The sequence below is a fragment of the Podarcis bocagei genome, assembly GCF_964188305.1.
Source record: "Podarcis bocagei genome assembly, chromosome: Z".
Taxonomy (NCBI): domain Eukaryota; kingdom Metazoa; phylum Chordata; class Lepidosauria; order Squamata; family Lacertidae; genus Podarcis; species Podarcis bocagei.
This window is the reverse complement of record NC_138140.1, coordinates 48,258,368-48,280,273: the sequence shown is the minus strand read 5'-3', so window position 1 is coordinate 48,280,273 and position 21,906 is coordinate 48,258,368. Positions and strand designations below refer to the sequence as shown.

General features: G+C 45.5%; 1 protein-coding gene across 5 annotated transcripts in view; it reads right to left on the bottom strand.

Annotated features, from left to right (window-relative positions):
- The window catches only part of MCF2 (MCF.2 cell line derived transforming sequence), a 77,011-nt gene that overhangs the window by 27,824 nt on the left and 27,281 nt on the right, over positions 1-21,906 (bottom strand). For 4 of the 5 annotated variants that reach the window (XM_081178950.1, XM_081178951.1, XM_081178954.1 and 1 more), the window contains 9 exons: positions 12,829-12,948; positions 11,420-11,536; positions 9,671-9,824; positions 7,221-7,341; positions 6,035-6,149; positions 5,484-5,603; positions 4,811-5,002; positions 2,923-3,114; positions 2,399-2,570 (listed from right to left, as the gene is read on the bottom strand). In XM_081178950.1, coding sequence (XP_081035076.1) covers positions 2,399-2,570; positions 2,923-3,114; positions 4,811-5,002; positions 5,484-5,603; positions 6,035-6,149; positions 7,221-7,341; positions 9,671-9,824; positions 11,420-11,536; positions 12,829-12,948 — 1,303 coding nt within the window. Of the gene's footprint in view, positions 1-2,398; positions 2,571-2,922; positions 3,115-4,810; positions 5,003-5,483; positions 5,604-6,034; positions 6,150-7,220; positions 7,346-9,670; positions 9,825-11,419; positions 11,537-12,828; positions 12,949-21,906 lie in introns of all 5 variants that reach the window. The other variant, XM_081178952.1, reaches the window with a different exon arrangement.

Below are 21,906 nucleotides of genomic sequence, written 5' to 3'. Positions count from 1 at the left end.
GGCATTGGGTTATATCCTACTCGGAGTAGACCCATTGAAGTGGCTACATTTGGACTATTTAAATGTCACTACTCTTGACTGTCGTTAAGCTGGCCACTATTTGACTTATTTTATACATAACTCTGAGATCTAATATTATTATTATTCATTTATATAACTCTTTTCACTCCAAAAGCCTCCCACCCCCCAAAAAAGAAGAGTGGCTAATAATATTTTAATAAACAACAGATAATGTGCTATATCCAGCTTTGATGGCATTTCTTGGGTAATTAAATTTCCCACGCAAACCCGCACCATCAAGCCACCATATTGTTGTGGAGCTAGCATTTATTCATGCAAAACTTTATTTATTTAAAGTACTTCTACACCAAACTTCAGCTTAAAAACACCCAGGACATCTATCTATCAATCAATCAATCAATCAATCATTTAGAAACACTCCTGACAAACTACAATTCCCAGGATTCTTTGAGGGAAGCCATGATGTCTGTTTAGAGTGGTATAAAACTGCTTTAAACTCATAATGCAGCTGGGCCGCACTGAAAGGATTTCTGGATATAATGGAAGGGTGGAAATACTGATAAGGCTACACATATCACTCTACCCAGCCCAAGTCCTTTAATACACATATTTCCTATAAAATCTAACCATATATATTTTCTAGATTGAAAAGAATCTAAAATAAGGCCCCTCAAAGGAAAGGCAATGGACAGCCTTTCCTGGAGAAGATGCAATTGAGGAAGAAAAGGAACAGTATCTAATTTTATTGACATAGATAAGTGGTTGAATATCCGTTAGATAGAAGAAGCACCTTTAATGAAGTAATGGGCAAAGGATGTTGGGAGAAAAACAGACGCAGAAGAATGCAAACAGATATGAAGAGAAGCTGCCCCATCTTCAAACTGCGCTGTTGCAAAAATAAAATGGTTACAACATTACTACTTCCACAAGGTCTCATTGATGTCGGACAGCATCATCAGAAAGAAAACTCCCAAATAAGGTAGAGGGTTTAAACTGCATTTGCCCTGCTGCCTACAAGCTCTTAAAATGGCAGGCAGCACTTCAGTGAGAGGTCCCTAAGGATGTTAACTGGGAGAAACCCTAAATTAGCATATACCAAATACATAAATAGCACAATCCCAGTTTGGGCTGGACAACCAGTGGTTTGCTGAGCACAAATGACAGTTCCCAGGGGGTTCAATAAAATGATCATTTCTGCTGACAGTCTGAGATGATAGAAATCAGAACGTCTTGTTCACATGTTACACTGAACACAGGTACAAGTTGTCTATGCATGTATAACTATTTATATGAAAGAGTGTTACACTTGTAGATTTGCACAGCTTAGCTGTATCAAAACACAGGTACACAGACTGTGGACTCCGCTATACAGCTGCAAATATAACGTTTTAGGTGTGTTTTAAGTGCATTATACAAATGTGACACTAGATGGCAAGGGTGAGCTTAGGGCAAATACAATATATTTTTCAAAACTTTTTTTTAGGGAAAAAAAAAGCATTTTCGCAATGTTTTTATATGTGTCTAGATTCCATCTGTGTTATCATTGAATGTTACATGTGAATAAGTGCATAAATGTACAGCTCAACTATTTGTGTACATGGATTGTTTACTCATTGAATGTAACATGTGAACAGCCTTGGAGGGCCACCTGCAAACCAAAACACTTTGCCTGAGAGCTGTCCTGTACTGTAGTTGGAGCACCCAGAGGAATGTAGTCCTCCTTTAAGGTAAAGGGACCCCTGACCATTAGGTCCAGTCGTGGCCGACTCTCGTGTTGCTCATCTCGCTTTACTGGTCGAGGGAGCTTTCAAAGTGCTAGGTTGGCAGGAGCAGGGACCGAGCAACGGGAGCTCACCCCGTCGCAGGGATTCGAACCGCCGACCCTCTGATCAGCAAGCCCTAGGCTCTGTGGTTTAGCCCACAGCGCCACCCGCATCCCAGTAGTCCTCCTTTAGAAGACGTCTAAAATCTTCAAGCAGAAGTTCCTCTCCAGCAATCACACTGCACACTTATGTCTCCCATTATGTAAAGAGTGGGCAGAAAGCAGTCACATATTAAAAGTGCAATACAGATGAATAATTCAGATTGCAAAAGGGATTCCCTCCATACTATATTAAGTGGAGGCCACAAGAGATATAAATAACAATCAGTTTGGGTTATTTTTTGAAGACACTGCAGGGTACTTAAAGAATACACTTGCAAAACAGTTCTGAGGACTAGAGAAGGAAAAGACTTGTTGGTGCCCTCCACAGTTAGCTTCACTCTCTGATCACACATACAAAGAAATCTACGACATTCTCAAGCCCATTCTCATTCCATCTTCCCCACCGATACCTAATGAACATTTCCGAATGACGTAACTTTAAAAGCAGGTTACCATGTTTGGGGGAAAACAAAGGAGATTTCGACCGGGGTGGGTTTTCTGGCCGTGGGGCTACCAGCTGCACAGGGCGTGCTTGTTTGTCCGCTAGCTTTTTGAAGCAAGCCTGCCTGTTCTCGAACATGCTCCGCACATTCTCAAGCTTCATCTGGACCATTTGTATCCGAGCCTGCAGATTCCAAAAAGGAAAACCCCATAAGCAAATCTTGCAGAATTGGCTTGTCACATATCACGGGTGTTTGATCAAGCCTAGCTCCTGTGAAGCGGAGGTCAGTTTGAGACACAATATTGGATCTCCTAGTAGTTCAGGCTAGTGATCAGCTCTAATCTGGAAGCCTCCATAAGAGTCAGGGACCCACTTTGGCCTATTGGTGTAAAGCCTGGGAGGCAACCCCAGCCTAGGCCAACAAGCTTAATTGCGCCAGTATTTTCAGATTGGTGGATTCAAGGCTAGCACACTGTGTAGCGGAGCTCTTGCTATCACGGCCAGCACAAATGCGATTCCTCTACCACGGGCCTACCTTTAGTTCAGGAGTTAAGATGGGTTCAAAGTCAGAGTACAGGGTTTGTGGGTCAGCATATAAATGCAGCGAAGAACTCTCAAGGAAATTCTCTATGTCTTGGAGAGCTTTCTGGGCACCTTCTCGGGACTGGCATTTATCCATCTGCTGGTTGGCTAGAAGGTAGGCTCCTTCATCGCAGCACTCCAGGGCCTGGTGAAAAAACATGAGTAGGAACAGGTTGGTGGTCATGCCTAGGGTAATGACCAACTAGCAGTCTGTAGGCAGCAGTGGACTTCCCCTCTCCCATCTGTTATGAATAGGCTTAGAGGACAGGAGGAGATTCAAGGTGGAAGTATTGTCTCCAGTGTCCTCTTCCAACCAGCTCCAGCAACTTCCTAACCCTCTTATTCTGCTGCATTGTTGTCATCATGTGCTTTGCATCCAGTGCCAGGAAAATCACAGGTCACCCTTATTAAGGAGACCTCCTACACTGTGCTAGACAGAAGAGGTGGCTCTTGTATCGTTCTCTGACTCTGGGGGTGACTCCTCCATAGCTTCTCCTGTTCCACAGCCATGCTTTGACATGTAACTGCAGAATCAGCTATGGGCTCTTAAAGGGAGGGGAAGTGGAAGAGAAGGTCCAGTCTGTAAGTCTGAGTACTGCTAGGCCAAAAGACCTGCAAAAGCAGCCAGAACTTCCAGGATTCCCAAGCGTTTCCCAAGTGCTGTTGGTCTCTGGAGGACAGAAAAGGGAGCCAGATATAACTCAGCTAGCCACATGAGAAGACCCTCTGAGGTTTCTTGCAGAGCTGAGGCTTCTTGGAGACCAGTAAGACCTGCAGCAGCAGTTGGAAGTTATTTGTTAATTAAATTCCAAAATACAACACCAAAAAATAAAAATAAACCTCTAAGTCTATTTTTCTTTGTTATATTGAATTTGCTAATTGTTTATATTTTTTGTCCACTTTGAATTTATTGAATATGTTTTGTAAACTGACTTCTCTCCCCCACCCCAAAGCTTTTGATGACTGATTGTTTGTTACAGGCTGCTTTGGGCACAGAGTTCACTGTGGAAAGGCAGCATTTAAATGCCTCTGGTCCACTGCAGAGCAACATCTTCTGCAGCTCAGCCTGCAATTTCCTATGAGACCTGTCCAGGGTCCTGATCTGCCTTGCCTTGCCCAGACCAGACTGGATCTTGACAATTTCTACCTGCATGCCCCAAGGCCTGTGGTCCTGGTCAACCCTGTCTCTTGACATTTAACAGGCAGCCTGTGTGGTTTGAAATCAACTGTGCAGGCAAAGGCATCCCACTTTGAAGGCCCCCGTGAGTAGCCGACTGTCAAGTCTCACAAAGTGGAATGCATAGATCTTTCCATAGAGCTGTGCAGGAACAGCAGTGCCAGCAAAAACAAACATACAAAAACACCCTTTCATTCCAGCCATGTCTTTGCCTGTGCCACAGCTGGTATCATTGATGGGCATGGCTGGGCCAAATAGGGACACCTAATTAGGCTCCAGACTGGAGGTTCCCTGCTCCTGGCCTACAAAATTAGAATCCTGAACCAACAAGAAGTCAACTCCACAATCCAGGATGATGCAATAGTATAATTTTATCTTCTTCTACATTATCTATTATGGGGAGGAGCAAGGAGCTATGTGGGACACTGAAGCCTCAGAAATGCTATTTAGACTTCGCTCTGGCTTCTTTAATTTCGAGAAGGTTTCACTCCCACACTTGCAAACTTGTAAATTAAAAGTGGGGTTCTGTGGCTAGTAGCCCATCCTGCCCTCCTGCAGGATCACAGCAGATGCACAGCCCCATCCTTTGCATGCAGAGTTGGACTCTGAAAGCAACGCTCTGTCATTCATTCACTGTGTCTGGAGGTCTACCTCTGGACATTACCTGCTGCAGAGAAGTGAGAAGGTCCAAGGTTCTTTGGAGCTGGTTGTGTTTCCTTTTGATCTCCTCCAGCAAGATATCCGAATGGTGCCGCAGCTCATTACACTGCTGGCAGATCAAGTTGAGGGCGTAGTGGTGGTTGGTTGCCAGCTGGTGCCCGTGAAGGATCACAACCTGAGCCTTCCCTGTCAACTCCTATGTAACATCCAAATAAAAGAGGGGGTAGGAGTTATATTTCGAGACTGTGTGAGGCAGAAGGGCCACCATGTGGCCCTCACAGGCCTCTCTATCTAGCCCTCAAAGCTCTTCCCAGGCAACAACTTCTCTCCCCAGTCACACACTGTCCCTACTTCACAGCCTCTTTGAACGTTCTTTCCTGGCTGGAATGTGTCCTTGAACTCTGATCATGCCCCTTGCTTGTGAGGATGGAGGAAAAATGTGAGAGAAAGCAGCCTACTGCACAAAGGCAACGCTTACAGTTGTTGCTCTGCCAACTTTTGTCCCTTGTGTCATCTGCTGAAGAGATGTCAAGAGTGCCCCCCTCCTCTAGCCATCCTGGCCAATAGTCAGGGGTCTTGGAAGCTGTAGTACAGCACCATGGAACACCTCCCCATCCCTGCTCTAGGTGGGTTAGGATGGCTGTTCCTCACGGACACCAATTGGATGGCGCTCTTACCTGTGCCATTTTGTTCAGGTTTTCCAGATCCAACACCCTCTGTTTTACTTGAGAGACGTTATCTCCAGTATCCGGCAGCTCCCTTTGCTTCTCCATTAAAAATTCAATGGCTTTACTGAGCTAAAAGGAAGAGGAAATTTTGTCAAAAAGAAAAACAAAAACAGGAGGGGCACAATATTATTTAAAGCACAGAAGGGGAACTTGTGGCTCTTAGGTTCCCCTCATGTGGTCTACACATCCCTCTTTGCTCTGTTTTCACTTGAAAGTGTTGCATTATGTTTGAGCAAGGAAGACATCTGAAGCTAAACAAGCAGAGAATGGGGGTGGCGGGGGTGGTCTCCTGCCCACCACTGGCTCCAGCTCCACACATCAAAAGAGCCACGCCCCCCATGACATCTCCTGTGGATCAAAGGCCCTTCGCAGAGGGAAAAGGTCCTCTATACCTTTCAAGCACACAGTAGTTGAAAGCTACTGTGTGGGTCGAATGAATATTAAAAAACGCCAGCAATAGTTTCTTAGCCAAGGCTGATGGGATGGGGACCTCATCCTACCTCTTGGAAATGTTGCTCGAATTTCCAAAGCTGCAAATACTGCTCCATCTTCAGCTGATTTTTCTCCCAGAATCCATCAAAAGCAATTTCCATTTCATGTAACTGTGCAAGCAACCTTTTTTTCACAAGAGGGAGCTGGTTTAGTTATCCATTAAAAACAATGTACTATGTAACCCAAGAAAATCATTAATAAAAACAATTTTAAAAACCCTCAACTGCATTTCTACCAAGTGGTCCCAAGCCATTAAGAAAAGACATTTTTACAAAGAGCTCAACCCCTTAAAAAGAAAAAGAAAAAAGCAGGCACCTTTTAGATTTCACACGATGTTCCTGATGCGTCAGAAATTTAAATGGACTCCAGCCACCCAATGCTTATTTGGACTGCTGAGGACTGGAAACTCCAGAATCCACCAAGGTACTTTGCCAAGCCCCCCCCCCCGAAAACAACCCTTAGGTGTTGTTGCAACCTCCTTTCACCAGGGAACAAATTGTAGCTTGTCCAAGGTAAAAGAAGGCTGTCCCGTTCAGAGGTGACACAGGTGCAAGACAGGTGAGGATGTTTCCACTGCACACAGAGAAGAAGAGGTTGTATCCAAGGTGGTGGCTTGCCTGCTTGCCCCCCCCCCATAACTTTTGCCATTGCTGGGGGTGGGTGGGTGGGAATGCACTCTAATGGAGTGCCTACCTGACCCCAGGCACACGGCTGCTTTCTTCCCCAACAGGAATGGAAGAGCATCTTCCAACCATCACAGACAACACTAAGCTAGATGGACTGTATAAAGATAATTTCCTGTTCGTATTTGGGGGGGGGGGGGAGAGCTATTGCTCGGTGGTAGGGCTTCCACATGCAGAAGGTTCTAGGTTCAATTCCCAGCATCTCCAGGTAGGGCTTGGAACATAGTACCCAGCCATTGTGACTTAGCAGTCATTGATAGCCTTTATCCTTAAGTTCTCCTGTGCATTGTTTTGCAGGAAACCTCAGGAGGAGAGAGTGCTCTTATACTCTGGTCCTTCTTATGGGTTCCCAACAGGCATCTGCTTGGCCACTGTGATAACAGGATGCTGGACAAGATGGGTCATTGGCATGATCCAACAGGGTTCATCTTATGTTTCTATGCTTTCAATGGGCAAGACAGTGATCCTAGTCAACAGCTTTTAACATGTGCATGATGCTCAACATGCTCACCGATTGACAGTCTCCCAGTCACCAGATCTCTCCTGTGGTTCCTCTTTGTCAGGTTCATCCATGTCAGGTTCCTCTAAACTACACAGCAGCATGTTTCCTTCTTTGGTCACTGTCGTAATATCTTCCTGCAGCATGTATAATAAGCACTGCTGATTAATATGTCACCAGAACCACCATGGTGGTCTTCCGTTTCCAACTCAATGAGGTGTCAAGGACCACAATTCCAAAAGGAGCCCTCTGAACCCAACCCTCAGCTGGAATCAAATCTACACCACATCTGCAATTGCACCTGCTCACCTGTCCCTGGGTATATTTAGCTTGCAGAAGAGAAGACTAAGGGAAGACATGGTCTTCAAACATCTGGTGGGGCTGTCATGCAGAAGATGGAGCAGATTTAACATCTGTTGTTCTAGAGGGCATAACTAGAAATATTGAGAACTAGAACCAACTAATAAAAACTGAATATGTGTTTTATATTGATCAGGACCAGGGGGCTGGACTCTTTCACTGTATTTCCCCATCAATTTTACTGTTGGTGTGGGTGGACCCACAAAAATCGTAGATGACGAATAGCCATAATCTGCCTGGAAGTGGGAGAAATGAGCAACTGGGACCCTGCCTGCTCTATAAGCAGTTCCCCACACAGCAAACTTTGGCACACTTCCAGAGCTGGTTTGCCAAAGCATGTTATGCTCTCACTTTGGTTTAAGTATCATGGCTGCTTTTACAGGAACTCTAAACATAATGCCAAGCTCTCCATCAGCCTTGTGTAAAGAAGCAGATATGTGCACAAAGGTCCAAGCAGCTTCTATGGAAGAGACACAAACATGTGCTGCACCATCCATTTTGATCCATCATGACTGCTCTGCTGTGCACCTGAAACATACCACAACTGCTGGATGTGATGCAGGTCTAGCAATACCCGTATTAAGAGACTCAACATTAGGAAAACCTTCCCAATGGTATGAGCCATTTGACCTTAGAAAATACTCCTTTGAGAGAGATGGTGGACTCTCCTTCATTGGAGTTACTGAAGCCACAAGCTGCAATGGCCATCTGTCAGGGACAGGGATGGCTGAATCTGTCACTTTCTCTCGGTTTCTCATTTTCCCAATCTTAAATTCAGTTCTTCACATTTCTGCAGCAAACTGAAAATCTGTCCAAGTTTTAGTGCAATAATAATAGTCACATTTTTGTATGCAGTTTGGACAAATACATACATTTTTGTTAAGCTGTTTTCCCTAATATAATGCATTTTTTGTTTGCTGTTTTATACATACAATTATATGCATACTTTACTCTGACATGTGCATTTTGGTCTATATTACTTGACTGGGGAACCACAATGCAAAATCCAGAGAACTGTGGATTTTGAAGGTTGTGTTTTGTCTTGGAAGCTGCAAATTAGGTAGTTTCACCTTCCAATGAGAACTGAATCAATTCCCCCCCTCCCTCTGTCCCTGGTCAGAGATGCTATAGTTGAGGCAAGATCTCTATACAGAGAGTCAGAACTGGCAACACTATTTCCTATTCTGTAATTCTAGGATTACACTCTGCTCATAGGCAGAGTGTAAGGTCTAAGGGGACAGAAGTTAATGCAATATTTGCTTATGAAACTTTGTGTGTACCATGTGCCTTTCTGAAGTTGTAGAAATAAGAAACAAGCAATGACAGCCAGGGCCGAGACACCTAGTTTAAGAAATCACGATCAATCACTTCGAAATGGCAGGATTAATAAGATAGATGCACATCAGTTTGAGCAGGAGTAAAATAATTGTGCTGAAGAATTGCTTTGATGAATGGACTGGATTTCCTTGCCCCTTCCTCCACCCATCAAACGTGGCAGCCTTTAGCTAGCAAATAGTGATTCCAGGACAATAATATACCATACCACAGGGGCAAAAGCAAGGAAAGGAAAGCAGGACAGTGAAATGTCATTTCTTCCCTGACATCCCAACCTGTTTAGTGAATAGTTGCTTGTGTGGAGATTATATGATGCTCCCCCGGCCCAACACCTGCTAGGGAACTAGGTTTGTTGCAAAACCCCTTCACATCTAAATGCAATCTGAATTTGGCCTATGGTCAGAGGCAGTAATGGTTCTGAATACCAGTCGCTGGAAACCAGGGGAGGGAAGAGTGCTCTTATTATGCTCAGGTCCTGCTTTCCGGTTTCTCTTGGGGGCATCTGGTTGGCCACTGTCAGAACAGGATGCTGGATTAGATGGGCCATTGGCCTGATCCAGCAGGCTCTTCCTAGACCCTTATGCTAGTGTGCAACTGAGTCCCACCCCAAAAAAAGTCTAGAATTGCTTCCCACCCCCGCACCAGTGCTTTACTCTAATTGTGCAAACCTAAATCTCTAGTATGGAATTGAACCCTTCCAGCAAAACAGTTATCGAGTCTGGAGGTGACCAAAGTTTTTCACAGGATCAGGTAGTTTCGGATGCAACTTGCCTTCAGCTGATAGTATTTCTCTGTGCGCAGTGCCAGGATGCGTTCAATTGAGTAGGCATCATCTGGGAGCTCTGTTTCTGCCAGCTCCATGCCAAAGGATTGCAACATCTGGGCAATTTCCTTCACTGTTAGTGCAAAGCTTTCTATGGCCTGGGGGAGAAAGTTTTCTGTTAATCAGCTTGGCATGCCGCTTGGTGCTTAAGCTTGATAAAAGCAGCAGTGAGGTATTTATTTATATAGTTGCTTATTTTCCTTTAGGAATTGCTTCCCCTGGTGGATTTGCAATGGACAACAAAAAAGCATCGGCAATAAAAACATAATCAGGTCCAATACAGAACAAATTCAGGTCCAATACAGGTATAGACTGGGATAAAAACAAATCTGCACTTTAAAGGATGTTTAGAAAACCAAGGTGTTCCGTAGGCACAAACAGATAATGGAGACTTTCAGACCAGGGGGCTTCCAAATGGCAGGTGCTGCCACACTAAAGGTGTGATTTCCACACAACATGCACCTCCTGGTGATATGGTACCTGCAGGAGAAGGTCCTCTCCTGCAAAGTGCAGTGATTGGCTGGGTATATAAGTGGTGAGATGATGAGCTTTGTACACCAGCATGTCCTGCTAACTGAACACAATGCGTTCTCTGGAAATCGTTCATTAGGTGAGCAATTCCACTGATTGCTAGAGGGTAAATTCTAATGTGTTCCTGACCAAGGAACTTTGACCCCACTCAAAAGCCAAAGAAATCCTCAGGAAACCACAGGAGAACCCAGAAAACTTTATCTCTGGTTTGTCTGATCACTCTCCCTCCCTCAGCCAACCAGCGAAAGGCAAACAAGGAAGTAAAAAATGCTCTCTGTTCTGATATCTGAATCAGCAGTGTGTATAGCAAAGTTCAGGTACTGTGTTTGGATATGTGAATTTTCACATAGCGAATGTTCATAGAGCGGGACCTACATACACCTACAACTTAGTTTAGCTGTTGTTGGAAGGACTGAAGTTCACCATAGCTCTGTGGCAGAGCAATTTACTTTGCATGCAGAACACTCCAGGTTACATCCCAGGGATCTCCAGTTAAAAGGGATCTAGTACTGCAGCTAATGATGGGAAGTCCCTTCTCTCTTCAGGACCCTGAGAAGCTGTGGGCAGCCAGAGTACTAACATGAGTAGCCAACTTGCTACACTCCAGATATTAGTAGACTCCAGCTCCCATCATCTCTGACTAGTGCCCTTGCTAAGGCTGGTGGGAGCTGGAGTCCTGGATGGTAACTTCATGAACTTCCCATTGCATGGTCCAAAATTACCCAAGGTATGTTATAATTTTGTATATATGCTAAAGCCTGGGGCACCTACTCTCTGCACTTGCCAATACTGTATACCCCTTTGCCTCCCCCTCCATGACCAACTCCCCTCCCTTGAATCTTTACCTCTGCTCCCTATTCCTCACAGCTTGCACCAAGCCCATTGCCCTAACACCCACCCCTCTCTCCTCCAGCTCCACCCCCTTTTAAAGGGGGAGAGGCATTTCACACTTTTACTTGCTAAACCACTGTGTGAAGGGCCTCCCCACTCTGTTAAACCTTGCTGCAGGCATGTGTAGCCACTCTCCTGGGTGTACCTGCTGTTCCTCACACCACAGTTGATGTGGCATGTGAAATGCAGAGCATGATGACACCTTACATTTTTATGTATATAAGAAGATATTACACACACATTTACAACAGCATTAATGGGAGGAACATACTGTTCTGAAGATGACCCATTCGCTATGGCAATACTCCAAGGTGCCCCCAAATTCAGGTGTTAACTGCTTTTCATCGATGTATGTCAGCAAGTCACTGACCGAACTCAGCATTACAACCTGGGGGAAGAGAAAAGGGGGGAATAGACCTGTAGCTTAATATTCACAGGGTCAGACACCTGATTCTGCAGGAGTCATTTCACTGAATATACCAGCGCATGTATCCATTTAATCAGCCTTGCAATTAGCCAACCCCAGCCCCAAAACCAAAGATTCCAGAGCCCAGGGTCACCCAATGAAGCTGAAAGGTTGGAAATTCAGGGCAGACCAAAGGAAGTACTTTGTCACACAGTGTGTGGTTAAACTGTGGAGCCTTCCCCAACAACACATAATGGCAACCTAGTCAACCCACTACTCAGATGCCTTTAAACGGGGACTAGAGATGGGTGGATCTGTCCATTTTGGTTTCTCTTCATTTCTCATTTTTCTACTCTTAAGTTCAGCTCTCTGGATTTCCTCAGTAGTTTGCAACTTTTAAAAAGCAAAAGTATGTACACATTTGTATGCAACGGCGCCTAATGTACATACCTTTGCAAAGCAATTTACCCTAATGTTACACGTGTTGTATATTGCTTTCATGAACACAGGCATTTTTATGTGCATTTTGCCTTCGTAGATGCATTTTTGTACACAATACTTAGCTGGAAAACTACATTTCCAAATTTGCAGAACTGCAAAGTTCGAAGGGTGACTATGTTTCAGTTTGCACCCTCCTCCTTCCTTCTTCCCAAAGCCGACTGTGGCTCAAAGTAGAATGCATGCATTGCAAGCCAAAGTCCAAGGTTTCTCTCCTTTAGGAGAGTCAGAGCCCAATGACAGAGCCATACAGATCAGGCAGGCAGGCAGGCTTGCCACACTCTCTTTGGGGAATCAATCTGCAATATGGGACACAATTGTGTGGTAGAGAAAGAACGTACTGTTCAGAGCATTCTCACTCAGAAAAACTCTGAGCTCTAGATGTATCCCAACTTTAAAGCTATAATTCAGGGGTGCAGGAGCCTGCAGCCCTCCAGATATTGTTGAACTACAACTCCCATCCTCCCTGATCATTGGACAGGCTTCCAGGGGCTGATGCGAGTTGGGGGCCCCACCCCTTCGCCAGATAAATGCCTGCCAGAGCTTTTAAATATGAATGAATTTAACATTTCACCTCCATTTTTAGCATCATCTTCTAAAGCCCATAAAATGCTCAAGGTTGGTGTTTTGTACATGTGTGTGTGATTGTCATTTGTATCCACTGTCATTTTAAACAAATGCATTGCAGCTGAACAACAACAGGGAAGGAAAATTCCCTGCAGGTAAAGCTGTAGAGTACAAAAGACGGGGTGATGCTGTGGCAGCAGGCGTGATACCGGCAGTTTGAGCAGGAAGTCCTCTTGGCTAAACCGAAATCCAATGTCGGTGAAAGTGCGCTGAAAGAATCCGGTGGGGCGCAGGACCATCACTAGGTGCAAGTTGCCGGGAAATGAGGCCTGTGGGGGGAGAAACCAGATAGCCAGTATTACATACAGAGAGTTCTCCACTATCGAGAGGAAAGTCAGTTTAGAAAATCAGAAATGACATTAACCTCCTGTTTTTCCAGCAATATGGCTGCAAACTTTGATACTGTTTTGTGTTTGTGCTTATTCAGGAGTCCAAGGTGGTTCTCCTGCTCCCCATTCCATCATCACAACAAGCCTGTGAGGTAGGTTAGGCTGAGGTGACTGGCCCAAGGTCACCCAAAGAGCTTCATTGGCTGAGTGGGGATTTGAACCCTGGGCCTTCCAGGTCATAGTCCAGCACTCTAACCATTACACCACACCCTGCCTTTCCATACCAGGAGGTGTTTCTGGAGGGAGCATGGAAAGTGAGCGAACGACACAAAACCATATTCAAAAATTATTTTTGAAGGGAGTAGAAAGGATGCTCCCATCCTTTCTTGTGAGGGGCCATTGAGCAAGAGCAGTGGCTTAGGAGCAGAGCATCTGCTTTGCATGCAGAATGTCCCAGGTGAAATCCCAGGCATCTCTAGGTAGGGCTGGGCAGGTCCCCTGCCTGAAACTCTTGATAGCCACTTACAGTCAGCAGAGACAATACTGACCTGAATGCACCAATGGTTTCAACTCAGTTTAAGGCAGTTTCCTGTGCTCTTTATTCAGAACCATGGGGAATAGAATACTACTTTGTTGTTGTTGTTTTTAGAAATGCCATATCTCAGTGGGACATCTGCTTTGCATGCAGAAGGTCCCAGGTTTAACCCCTGGAACACACCATTGTTGTCAAACAGAGGCTGAGCGAGTTCAGCAGGAAGAACTGGGATGTTTTCCGCTACTGCTGCCTTCTCCCAGCATCTGCAGCCTCAGGCAGCAGTCTTGTTCTGCCTAATGATAGAGCCGGCCCTACTGATCCCAAGTGATTTAAGTTTTGGGAACAGATAAGAACCAGCAAGTTGAATTCTCCCCTGTAAGCTAACCAGCAGTAGCCAGCACAGTTGATATGAGAGTATTTCCATTTAGGAATGAGACAGGCAGCCATTAAAACTATTCGCCACAGGAATTTCCCTTCTCCAGACATTTGCGAGGGATTGAGTCATTTGCAGCAGTGTGATACTGTTCCGCGTGTCTTGTTGATGCTAGTTGCTCTCAGGGAAAACCCGAGGAGGAGACACAGGCTGGTGTTTGCAGCAGACTCTACGTGCATCCCATAGCCACCTAGTTCCAGTCTTATTCCGTCCAATATGGAATAATCAATAGCCCATTGAAATAGACACATGCCAAAAATTTTGGCACCTGATCCTTGCAGTGTTAACAATGCCCTTCATCAGCCATTTTTTAAACGGCTTTCAGGTATGAGGAAATTTGATATCAAACATGGCCCTCAGCAGTCACAGCAGGATAGAGGAAGAGAACAAACATCCTCAAATAGTCGTGGAAGTTAGGGAACAATTCTCCAAAGATTCGTTGCAAGAATATCAATCACATCCTGTAAATTGTTGTATAGGACTTGTTTATCCCACCCTTTCTTTCCAGGAGCCTGTGGTTATCTCTTATGAACACAGAAGGGGTCCATAAACTTGCCACCTGGAGGTGTGTAATAACCAGGGTAAGCAATGTCACCAATAAATTATCCTGCCATATTGTTAACAAAATTATTACAGTAATGGATTCCTGGTGTCTGCAACTTTAAGAAATGCATACAGATTCAACCTGTACAATATTGCATTACACATACTGCATTGGAATATACTATTCCACGCAATGAGACGTGTGGCCCAAATGGAACATGTTCCCAAGAGCTATTTTTAAGATAAGCTTAAAATAATAAATGAATGCAAACTGATTGCCAAAACTCTGGCCTGAATGAAGCCAGCAGGAAGACTTCCAGGGACCAAGAACTGGCTCTTGAAACAAGGGCAAACTGCTCAGTAGCTTGCGATTGCATAGATCAAACCCAGCAGAAATCAAACCCAGCAAAGACTTTGTGCCCACAGGTAATGCAATGTATGTGAGTGTGGACCACAGGATAGTTTCCTCCAAATTCAATGAGCCCCCAAACGGAATGCCGCCACCACCACCCATTTCCATTGGAACTCATAAGCATATTTACTCAGGGAAAAAATCCCACTGAGTTCAATGGGACTAATAATAATAATAATAATAATAATAATAATAATAATAATAATAATTTATTATTTATACCCCGCCCATCTGGCTGGGTTTCCCCAGCCACTCTGGGCGGCTTCCAAAAGAATATTAAAATACTATGATACATCAAACATTAAAAGCTTCCCTAAACAGGGCTGCCTTCAGATGTCTTCTAAAAGTCTGGTAGTTGTTGTTCTCTTTGACATCTGGTGGGAGGGCGTTCCAAAGGGAGGGCACCACTACCGAGAAGGCCCTCTGCCTGGTTCCCTGTAACTTGGCTTCTCGCAGTGAGCCAGAAGGCCCTCGGTGCTGGACCTCAGTGTCCGGGTAGAACGATGGAGGTGGAGACGCTCCTTCAGGTATACTGGACCGAGGCCGTTAAGGGCTTTAAAGGTCAGCACCAACACTTTGAATTGTGCTCGGAAACGTACTGGGAGCCAATGTAGGTCTTTCAAGACCGGTGTTATATGGTCTCGGCGGCCGTTCCCAGTCACCAGTCTGGCTGCTGCATTCTGGATTAGTTGTAGTTTCCGGGTCACCTTCAAAGGTAGCCCCACGTAGAGCGCATTGCAGTAGTCCAAGCGGGAGATAACCAGAGCATGCACCACTCTGGCGAGGCAGTCCGCGGGCAGATAGGGTCTCAGCCTACGTACCAGATGGAGCTGGTACACAGCTGCCCTGGACACGGATTTAACCTGTGCCTCCATGGACAGCTGTGAGTCCAAAATGACTCCCAGGCTGCGCACCTGGTCCTTCAGGGGCACGGTTACCCCATTCAGGACCAGGGAATCCCCCACACCTGCCCGCCTCCTGTCCCCCAGAAACAGTACTTCTGTCTTGTCAGGATTCAATCTCAATCTGTTTGCCGCCATCCATCCTCCAACCGCCTCCAGGCACTCACACAGGACCTTCACCGCCTTCACTGGTTCTGATTTGAAAGAGAGGTAGAGCTGGGTATCATCTACATACTGATGAACACCCAGCCCAAACCCCCTGATGATCTCTCCCAGCGGCTTCATATAGATATTAAAAAGCATGGGGGAGAGGACAGAACCCTGAGGCACCCCACAAGTGAGAGCCCAGGGGTCTGAACACTCATCCCCCACCACCACTTTCTGAACACGGCCCAGGAGGAAGGAGCGGAACCACTGTATGACAGTGCCCCCAGCTCCCAGCCCCTCAAGACGGTCCAGAAGGATGTTATGGTCGATGGTATCAAACGCCGCTGAGAGATCCAGCAGAACTAGGAAACAGCTCTCACCTTTGTCCCTAGCCCGCCGGAGATCATCAACCAGTGCGACCAAGGCAGTTTCAGTCCCGTGATGAGGCCTGAATCCCGATTGGAAGGGATCCAAATGGTCCGCTTCTTCCAGGCGTGCCTGGAGTTGTTCAGCAACCACTCACTCAATCACCTTGCCCAAGAATGGAAGATTTGAGACTGGGCGGTAGTTGGCCATCGTGGCCGCATCTAAAGATGGTTTTTTAAGAAGCGGTTTAATAACCGCTTCTTTCAGCGGGTCTGGGAAGGCTCCCTCACGGAGGGAAGCATTCACCACCCCACGAAGCCCATCGCCCAGTCCTTCCCGGCTAGCTTTTATAAGCCAGGATGGGCAAGGATCAAGGAGACAGGTGGTTGGTTTCACTCGTCCAAGCAGCCTGTCCACATCCTCGGAGGTAACAGATTGGAATTGATCCTACGCAATTTGACTAGGCAGGACTCTAGCACTCTCCCGCCCCGGCCCTGCTCCCACGGTGGCGTCTACCTCTTCCCGAATCTGAGCGACTTTATCTGCAAAACTTACTCCTAGGTAAGCTGTGTAGTGAAGGCTAGTCCATTAGGGCAAACAGGGCCCTGCCCCACCAATCTCATTCTTCAGGATGCATACATGGGATCTGCAGCAAAATGTTGCAGCATAGAAGAGCTTCTGCTCAAGGTTCCAGGCACTCCAGAACTCGCAAGAGCCTGGCAGCATTCCAGGTCCACTGAGCATGTTCAGTTTGCATCAGGCTTATGGTCACCCCAACCTTCTTGTGAATTGAGTGGAGCTATTGATAATGTAACTGGCCCCATAGTCTGAACATAGGAAATAGACGGGATAGTAAATAGTTTGCTATTCTCATGCATGCAAAGATGGTTTGGTGCTTGCTGGACTTTGCACCTTCTCTTCTCTTTCCTTCGCCAGTATTACCGTAGTTTTCTGTGTATAACACGACCCTGTGTATAAGACTCGAAATTAAAGAAATGGGGGAAGATTGCCCAGAGCTTTTGGGGAGGATTGACCAGACTTGTTGAGCTTTTTTGTGGGGGGGGGAGGGGTTGGCCGAAGTTGTAGAGCTTTTTTTGGGGGGGGTGCCGACAATCGCTCACCCACATGACGACCGCTGCCAATGGTAAGCTTATTATCTTGCAGAGTCTGGAAAACTAAGAATTATCCAAACTCACAAGAGTCCACTCAGTGTGCTTCTGTGTGAGTCCCTGTTCTGGGAATGCCATGGAATAATGGGCTCGGGCTCTACCTCAGTGGCCAGAGTGACAGAATGCTAAATCACACTTGATGCAGAGAGGTGGGAAAGTATCACCCACCCACCGTTCCAGGGAAAACAACAGCGGTGACTCATGCAGCAGGCTTTTCTGCAAGTGATTCCTTTCAGGCTTAAAGACATGCAGTTTATTTGTTAGCAGTTGGCTTGCATCACTCTTTCCTGGCTCACCATTTCTAAATGAACAGCCCTAATGAGACTTGGCCCTCACTGAACTGTCAAAAAGAAATATAGCCCTTCCTTACAAGTACGTCCTCCTCATCAAATTATATCCTTACTACCTTAAATCTGCTCCTGAACACCGAGAGCGAGAGAGGGGGCGGAATGGTGATCTCCTTCTTTTTTAAAACCTTTTCTCCTAACCTTACATAAGCAAATCTGTTTCATTCAGATCCCCCCCCCCGTGCCATCCCCCACAATGGCTCTCCTGGGGACTTTTTTAATGCAATCCTGCCTTTTTCTACAGCCTTTGACTATGAGGAGGGTTTGAGCTCAAGCACGGCTAACCTCCAGCAATGAGAATGATAAGCGCCGCATTTGTACAAACTTGATCGGTCAGTGTGGCAACGCCTACAACTTTGGAACTCCCTGCCTATTGAGACCAAGCAGGGGCCTTCATTGTATTCTCTTCAGAGCCTGCTAAAAACATTCCTGTTTAGGCAAGCCTACCCAGATGCTGCAAAAGTTCAGGTGATTTTAATCTGTTTTAGTATTTTAACTTTTATATGTTTTAAAGTAAGGTTGCAATTTTTTCTTGATTTTACTGTTTTATCTTTTGTAAAGCATTTTGAGGCTTTTCCCCCTTTTACTATATATATATATATATATATATATATATATATATATATATATATATATATATATATATAATCTCCCCATATAAATTTTATGAAATAAATATATAACTACATTTAGCTATCCCTCACCCATCCCTTTCAGATAATACATATGTGAAATCTTCAACCATGATCTAAAGAACTACCACCTCCCAGCTTGGGGGGGGGGGCGGGAATCACCACGGGAGAGGGCTCTGCTCTGTAATCCCCTCCCCCCAAAAAGAGGATCTGGTAAAATGGAAAAGAGGCTGATTCTAACATTGATGAAGACACATTGGTTGCTTCTAAATCCCTTTTTAAACCAACGGGAGAAAGTTATGCACCTGGTCAGCTTTTGTCCTCTTGCATTTTAAACTGGAACAAAAACACTTTAATATTAACACAAACCTACTTTTTATTTTTAAAAGTAGACCCAAACAAAATGTTGGCTCTTAAACCAATTCTGTTTGCAGCATTCTCAGAGAACAGCCAGCAAAATTATTTTATCAGCAGGCCTCCTGTGGAACTGAACCTACAACAGCCTTACTGAAAGGGACAATTCAAAAGGTCTACCTGTTCCCCACAGTGGCCAACCAGATGCCTCTGAGAAGCCCACAAGCAGGGCATGGAGGCAACAACCCACCCTTGCTTTTTGTCCCCAGAGCCTGGTACTCAAAGGTATACTGCATCTGAGCATGGGGGCTCTATTTAGCCTGAGATAACCTACATAGAGAATTCAGGAACACACGAAGGGACCTTAAAAATGTGGGGATAAGTCAAATCCATGGGTGAAGAAGAGATCTACCAATGGTATTAACTAATTTACTTGTGAGATATGCCCACTTTGACCTACAGAACTGGCACCATTGAAGGGGTCACATAATTCTCATTCCACAATTACAAGAAACTAACTTTGTGGGCAGCACCTAAACTTTGGAACTCCCTGCCTATTGACATAAGCAGGTGCCTTCACTGCACTCCTTGCAGCACCTGCTTAAAATCTACCCAGACATGCAAAAACTTACATGCATTTCAATCTCTTTTTAGTTTTAGTTTAGTTTAATTATTTGTTTCCAACTGGGGGTTTCTAACTGATAATTTTAATATTTCTGATATACTGCTTAGAGGTTTTATTTCAGTCAAGCAGTATATAAATTTAATTACATTAAAAGAACCTGTGGCAGCTAAATAGAAACTCCTTGTTCAGCAGCAGTCTACCTGATAACACAGGGGCACCAACAAGAGAAGCCTATTTCCAAAAGCATCTGTTTGGCAATGTCTGGAGGTGGACTAGATCCTGGGTCTTTGGTGCAATCCAGCAGGGCTCTTCCTGCATTTTTACAAGACTGGAGAGGACAGGAAGAAATATTGGTGTCTTGTGGTCATTGTAGGGCAGAAGGCAAGGAGCCCAGTAGCAAGTCTGCGTTCAGACTCAGGGATTATTGCATTAGTTTTCCTTCTGCTCCATCTCCCAATATTCCTTTTACACCACACTATCTGTTGCATTGTGACTTCTTGATTGATATATTGCCATGTACCATGCTATATTTCATGCACATCAGTGTGCGTGGTGTGATGCAACAGCAGATATCACCAGATATGTTGCCACCACCCAGTATGCATATGAGTGCTTCTGTCCTCCCCACATGAAAATGGCAAGGAAGAACTCTGCGCTGGAACACCAGCCCAAACTTCATCACATGGCATGACCTATGAAAACAGTGGGAAAACTGCAGTGCAAAAATTCCCACGATTTTCCAGGTTAATGTGGTTGAAAACAGATTTTTTTCCTGGAAGCAATTAGCATGGAAACAAGCACTAAACAGCTGCTACATTTGCAGAAGTGGCTGTTATATCACATGGAAAATCTCCTAGAATGCAGTAATTATCAGGTAAGAAAATGTCAGGGAAATGGAACAAAGGGGCTGTCTGAAAACAGCCTAAGTGAAGGCAGAGCCAATGACAGACAGGGACAACTCATTCTAGTTTAGTCTCCATCCTCTTTCCTGCTGAGTTCTGCAAGGGCAACACTGAAGCTAAACAGGTGGAAGCTGAATAGCAGTTTTAAGCAGAGGTGTGCCTAGGGGCTGAACAAGGGCACAGGCCTGGGGGTGCAAAAATTGTGCCTCTCCACTCTGGAGTGGCTAGGAGCTCGCCCATCCACTGCAGGCCATTCCTCCGCTGCTTTGGGCAGCCAGGTGAGGTGCCTCAGCAAGTGCAAGGGAGCCTAGGTATGCCTCTGGTTGTAAGTAAGAGACCAGGTAGTTTGGGGCTGGCTCAGGGCAGATTGAGGTTGGTGGGGCAGTGCCTCCTTTGCAAGTTCCACTGGGCAAAATAGGGAACTCTGGCTTCCAATTCAGACTAGAACCGAGCAGGGGTGGAGACCTTGCAGTCCTCCATGGGCAAGTTGAACTACAACTCCCATTAGTCCCGGATAGCACAGGCAGGGTTGGTGGGAGTTGAAACAACATCCAGCAACATCCGGAGTGCCACAGGTTCCCAACCTCTAGCTTGGAGCACCCCTGCAGGAAGGAGAAAACGGAGTCAGCCTGGCACCACATCAACCTTACATAACTAATTGTCCCTGGAGCCTATGGCAGACTCTTGATTTTCCTTCCTAAAAAGCAGTAGGAGTCAGCCAATCCCATTGAGATTGACCAGAAGCACAACCTGCAAACTCTTCCAGGTGAGTAGCTTTTCTTGGAGCAAAACCGAACAAGAGCCTTCTGGCTCCTTAAAAGACTTAACAGAATTAATTGTGGTGTAAGCTTTCATGGGGTCAAGCCTACTTCGTCAGTTGCATCTTCACCCATCTGGAAAAGTCTGCTTGGACTCCACAAAAGCAGGATTAATAAATCCTGTGAAGTCTTTTAAGGTGCCAAATTGAAAAGCTGAAGGAGTTTTAAGTGGGAATTGACTGATGACTCAAGAAGCCGTGGCTTGTCTCCCCTTTGGACAGGGCTGAGGAAAGGGTAACTCTCCAGACATTGCTGGGATTCTAGCTCCCAATCATCCCTGACCATTGACTGCACTAGGGCGAAGCTGACAGCATATGGGAGGCCACAGGCTTCACAGCCATGGCTCAAAGTCCTGGCCATTGCAGAAGTTAACTTTTCCACATGTGCAAAAACCAGAGCCTAACAGAGCTAAAGAAATCATGGTGCCAAGGCTATCCCTCAACATTCTAGAAGGCTGGGTATGGTTGTGCAGCAAGGACATCTTCAAATCCCCCATATCAAGATGGGGGTGGGGGCTTGCGAAACCTCTATTCTCATCCCAAGTATTCCCCCACTCCACTTGGCACACTACACATCACCAAAGCTCCCCCTATTCTTGCTGAATGTTGATTTAGTCTGCAAGGGTCAGTAGCAGACCCTTCAAATGTCAGCCACGTCCCGTGCAATGGCAAAAATTGGTGCCTCCCTCCCACTTCTCGCCTTCCATTCTACAT